Source organism: Seriola dumerili, unplaced genomic scaffold (assembly GCF_002260705.1).
Source record: "Seriola dumerili isolate Sdu_G_001 unplaced genomic scaffold, Sdu_1.0 BDQW01000017.1, whole genome shotgun sequence".
NCBI classification, from domain to species: domain Eukaryota; kingdom Metazoa; phylum Chordata; class Actinopteri; order Carangiformes; family Carangidae; genus Seriola; species Seriola dumerili.
Window position 1 is genome coordinate 11,333,283 of NW_019174272.1, and position 6,000 is coordinate 11,339,282.

Consider the following 6,000-nt stretch of genomic DNA (forward strand, 5'->3'; position numbering starts at 1 on the left):
CTTCTGTCACTCAACATTTCACCTGGGCCCCAATCCAGCTCCAACACTCTGCATTACTCAGAGCCTCCTGCTGCACCCAGTGGCACACACAGCTGGAGTCTTAGCATGGAGTCTACTTTCACTATACTGCATACACCCCAAGTGGGTGGTATGCAGCGTTCATATTAAAGGTTCTGCATTGTATAAAGTGAGATGTCCATGTGTTGTAAAGCAGGTCTAGGTTCTATATTAATACTGTGAAAGTATCAAAGCCTCAGTCCACAGAGAAATGCACACAGCCTGTATTCAGAGACTGAACCTTAAAACCAGCCGCCAGGACTTCTGGAACTTTGTGATGTCACAATAAAGCATTCACAGCTCTCAGCCATGCCCCAAGCCCCGCCCACCTGGACCTACCAACCAAGCCTTGCAGGATTTGGTTCCTCTTCTGATTGGCTCACCCACCTGTTGTAACTAGAGCTCCAGAGAGAAGTCCGAGAGAGGAGATGTAAAACTACATTGAGATGGTTTTTGGTTCTGAAAACCACATATGTATCTTCTTATAGATATCAAAACTTCAAATAAAAGACCAGAAAGGTGTCAAACATGGGACCTTTAAATAAAAACTTCCTCTATGTATAGATAGTGATCAATTTCATGCAAAGAGCACATTTTCTACCAAACATGTGAACAGAGAGCAATGGGTTAGAGGTTTATTTCTCCACAGGCTCCGTCCACAGTCCAGCTGAGCTACGTTTGCCCCGTCTGTTTTTCCCTCTTGCAGTAACTTCAAAACTGAACGCATAAGAGTTTTCATGCGTCCTTTGCAGAGAGATATGTGAGTTCATACCAGCTCAGGAACGGATTCCCATCCTCACTGAACCTGCACTGTGGAGCTAATCCTGTTCCACCAAGCTAAATCACTTTTACCATCAGGTCTGTGAGTTCATGATACTCTGCTCAGCGGCACAAAAGCGGGTGATATGCGGAGGACGGATTAAAGGATAGAATTACTGTCTGAAATGTTTGGGATATGTGGTTTTGCAACACAGTCATAACCTTCCATCACATGCCATGTAGGCAATATACACGGACAGTCGTTCCAACAGTAAAGACTGTCTGTGCACTAAGTACTGTGTGTTTAGTCCAGGCTGTTTTTAGGTTTTCTGTACATGTATGCTGCTCACATTTCATGTCTTTATGTTTTCCCCATTGGTTGCATTATGCAACTGATTACCACAGAAGAAGAGGGTGTTGTGGCAGAGTTGGAGGTGGGAGAGAGCAGCACTCCAGCTTAGATTGCAAGCTTGTTATCATGCATTAGTTTAATTAGAAAAGCTCTTAAAAATCCTTAAAATGTTCATTTCCTCAGAGCGTGCAGTTAGGAGAGGTTGGAAAAAGACTCAGCTGACTTTTCTTGCACAAATAAAAGTGATGTATAAAACCAGTATACCTTGTCCCAGGCGACCTCCAGACAGGGCTTCCTTGGCCGTACCGAAGCCCAGCTCTCGACACACCACGGTGGCAGACAGCAGGCTCCAGTTATCATCACATATGGTGCCCCACTCTCCGTTTTTCAACACCTCCACTCGGCCCTCGCCTACGATGGCCCCACCGCGAAGACGAACCAGCGCTTGCTGAAGGTGTAAAACAGAGACGCCGTTAAAAGACAGAACTGTAGAAGATGAAACGATCATATTCTAAAACCACATATTTAGGTTATTCTGGTTTCTTTAAAAAAACAACAGATTCAGCTGAAAGTTCTTAACGTCAACTTTTCCTTCGGTGTGATGAGGAAGCTGAGGCAGCAGACTGGGTGGCTTCATGTTTATAAAACATGCTATTAATGCGGTTCTCCCATTAACTGTTTAGACAAACTGGAAATGTTTAATTTTTACAAGTAAACACATTAGTAGCACAGTTTAATCTGATTTACTGCTATTTGTAGCCACACAGTAAAACCCAGACGTCTAAATGTGTGGCCTCTGGATTGCATCCTCACTCCCACTGTACATCTCTGTCTTATAGTGGTATTAACATTAAACACCATTAAAAAATATCACATAATCCTACAAAACAATAAACAGTATGAGAGTCATCAAAGACTAACTGAACTACATGATGCTTATGATCTTTAATACATGTAACTGGGTGCAACTGGTTCTCGAATATATAGTTAAAGAAACAGGACACTTGAATGTAAAACAGTACAATACAATACGATCACAATATATCATCCAATATGAACACAGAAAAAATGAAACTCGTTACTGAACTGACTGATTTTCTTTCCTCTATATTTCACAAGATGATTCATTTCATCCTGGACGGCACCGTGTTTATGTAACTAGTGATGAAACAATTAGTGGATGAACCAGTGAGTCAGTCGAGAAAATGAATCAACAGTTTTGATACTCAATTAATCGTTGAAGTTTTTTTGCACAGGGAACAATTGCAAACATCTGATGATTCCAGCTTCACAAATGAGAATTTTCTGGGTCATTTTATTGTAATATTGAATGTGATATATAGAGCTCTGGACTGTTGGTTGGAGAAAACAAGCTATCTCAGGACACTGCCTTTGTGATGGGCATTTTTCACAACTTTATGATATTTTTAAAAAATTCTTGCATGTGCCTTAAACAACTTTCACATTGCATATATGGTGAAACTTAGTATTTACATTCTTTCATTTGTTACTTGGAGGCACTTTCTAACTTTGGTTTAGAAAAGTGCTATAATAATATAATCCTCTTTAGTTGTCACCCTAATAGACTTAATGGATGTGAAAATAAAATAAACATAATAAATATAAACATGATGAAAATGAGGAATATTAAGATTCAGATAGAGTAAAGTCAATGTGATGTAACAAGTGGGAGAAAATAATGCATTGTAATGTAATGTATGTGCATCAACGTGTAAGTCAAAGCCTTTCACAGCAGCCTGCAGGTAGCTTTGCCAGACAGGGGGTGTCAGCTTTGTTTTTTTCCTCATGGTAAAACGTCTGGTTTTAGGATCAAATTCCTGTGAGTCAGTCTGTCTGAGTGTAGTGGAAGATTTGGGATGTGATGTCAGGCACGGCACTCAGCTGTGGAACGTGACACAGAGCAGGCAGGCTCTTTGGAGCCTTCAGACCCATGAAAAATGCTTTATTTAATCTGCTGTTGGTGTCAGTGAGAAGAATTCCTTCAACCCACAGGTGAGGTCAGAGGTCAAGAACTGAACTCCCCTCCCTGGAGCTGGAGGGGAGTCAAGTGAAGACTTACTAAGGGCTTGAAAATAAAACCCCATAACACTATATTCTTTTTGGTCAACAGGTCTCTGTGTCTACCCTGCAGGAACATAGCTGGCCATCGACAGCTGTGTTAGACTTTGATATTTGGTTGAATGCAGGTTGTGACGTCCGGTGACCAAAATTCAATGTCACGACAAAGTCTCACGCTGAATACTGACGACAGCTGACGATGATATTTTGTTGGTTTTATGTTGTTTTGTTAAATAACCAAAGTCCAACGTCTTCCAAACGTCTCATGCCAACTCCATCTTGACATACAAAATACAGACAACTCCCAACATCTGCTAAACGTCACAAAGTCAATTAGCCAGGGATGGATTTTGATTTCAACCCGATTTTCATTTTTAAAATCTGTCTGACGTTACATTGACGTCTAGTACATTATGCATACAGTATGTAGATGTCATAATTTTTGCACACATGCAATACATGACCAAATGTATATGCACACCAAAGCATTACACCCTCATTGACTGTTGAATATGTGATTCCAAAATCATGGACATTAACTTCTTCTGGTTTCAGACTTAACACCAGAACTGGGAACCCGGCTGCCGGGATTTGCCACACTGATGAGGCCTGGCTCGCAGTTGGCGTTCCATTTCATTCCAAAGGTGATGGATGTGGTTGAAGTCAGTCTGTGCAGGCCAGTCAAGTTCTTCTCCAAAATGGAAAAACTATTTCTTTTTGGAGCTGTCTTTGTAAAAGAAACTGGGAAGAGACTTCCCTGAACTGTTCCCCCATAAAGTTGAAATCCCTCTATGCTTCTCTTATCTACCAATAAGATTTCCCAAACCACGACCAACATCCCCAGACCAAACTAAGTGTTAACTAATACACACCTGGTGGACAACTGAGCAGGAAAATGAAATCATGTGGAAAAAAGGTTGAAACATCATTAAAAGATGATGCGTGACAAAGAAACACTGTGTTTCTATGAAACTGAGTGCTGCCAACCTTTTGTTTTTTCCAACATTCCCACACCAAAAGAACATAAAAATACATGGGTGTCCACATACGTACATATAGTGTATTTATTCTAAATATTCGAAACACTTTACTGACACAAAACCAAATCCGCAAACAACTGATGCATTTGAGATCTTTTTCAAAAGAGCTGTTAAGACTTGAAGAGTTAGTCCCCTCAGCTATTCCAAAACGAAGACACTGTCGCAAACATGTCAGGAATAAAGAGAGAGAAAAAATTTTCCATCTTGGATTGTCAGATCAGTTTTTCAACCCAACTAAAGTGGGATATGTGTAAGACGGCTCTAATGATGCAGTTTTACCGACTCTGGTTTCATGCTCAGGGACATTTGAGAAGAAGAAAAGTTAGCTGACATTGGCAAGGCTCTCTGGAGATACATGTTTTTCCTTTGCCTGTCCCAAGAATTTTACTACATCATGTCATCCCTGAAACCCTCAGATGATGATAATTCATTGTGAAATGTCCAAAGCAGCTACAGCTGCAGTTCACAGAGTGACACTGCGTTCTGAACGTCTCACCAAAACATTTCAGCAACCCACCCTCCGCATCAGAGCCAGTGAACTGAACCGAATCAGTGCAGTCATTTCCTATATCAGCTTTGTTTACCATTTCAGTTCACTGGCAATCATGGACACAGAAGAAAAACCTTTACACACTTAAGGGTGTGTGGAAGTGGCTCATTATACGTAAACAATATTATTTCATATTTCTAAAATCTGTGCACAGAGAGTTAAAATACTGCTCATGCCTGTTTAAGTCAGAACTGGAAAAACTCCCGGTTTTAGTCGAGGGTGTGTATTTTAGATTCAGAATAGCCTAAACAATGATGACAGATAATAAAAAGGATAAAAGAATAAAAATCATTTTTTGTCAGTTGTCTGAAACAAGTATAAACGCAGCCGTTTCCACAGGGACGTTACCTCTTGTCTGAAAGCCTTCCTGAATCCCGTCATGGGCGTCGGGGAGAAGGCTCTGCCTGGCACGCAGCTCACCACCACAGGCAAGCCTTCAGCACAGGTGCCATTGGACTTCAGTGATGTGGCCTGGCCCAGTTTACAGCTGGACAAATGGGCTTCATTGCCAGTGCAGTTGACAGAGAAGTCCCAGTATGTGGGCTTCCTCCTGCGAGCAAACATTCTGCACAGATGGAGGAGAGAGAGAGAGAGGAGATTAATTAACTCTTTGGGGAATGAGAGGTCATTCATTTTCAACAAACTTGCTTAACAACTTGTGAGGCTTTATGTCGATCGTGTATGATGTTCGGCTTGGAATTCTGCAGCCAAGTGGCAAAAAAGTAATTAATGCTGTTTTAAACATATGATGGTGTATGTTTAATTATGTCTGCACTCTTTTCTTAATTCATTTTAGTGCAATTTTTCCTTTCAGGCAAGTACTGTGTACTGTGTAGATGGGAAAATAGGATTTGAACTTGCTCAGGGCAAAGAGACTGAACCTGCAGATGAATCTCTGCTGTTATACAAACTCATGAAATGCCAGTGTTTCAACTGATAATTAAAACATTAATCAAGATTTTAACTGAAATCCTCACAATGTTATATCTTGACACCATGAACCTAGACCTATGCTAATTACATTAGCATATTGCATAATTAATACCGAAAGCAAAAGGTTAACCAACAGCTGGAGAGTTCATTATCTTCCATATGAACTTGAACAAACTGGGGTTAATGACACTCTTTCAGGCCTGCTGGGACGCTAATCTCTTGTACGTACA

General features: G+C 40.8%; 1 protein-coding gene across 2 annotated transcripts in view; it reads right to left on the bottom strand.

Moving 5' to 3' along the window:
* LOC111228943 (lysyl oxidase homolog 2B) overlaps positions 1–6,000 on the bottom strand; it is a 46,554-nt gene that overhangs the window by 14,351 nt on the left and 26,203 nt on the right. For both annotated transcript variants that reach the window (XM_022755074.1, XM_022755065.1), the window contains exons 5-6: positions 5,186–5,402; positions 1,433–1,616 (exon numbers count right to left, since the gene is read on the bottom strand). In XM_022755074.1, coding sequence (XP_022610795.1) covers positions 1,433–1,616; positions 5,186–5,402 — 401 coding nt within the window. The remainder of the gene's footprint in view (positions 1–1,432; positions 1,617–5,185; positions 5,403–6,000) is intronic.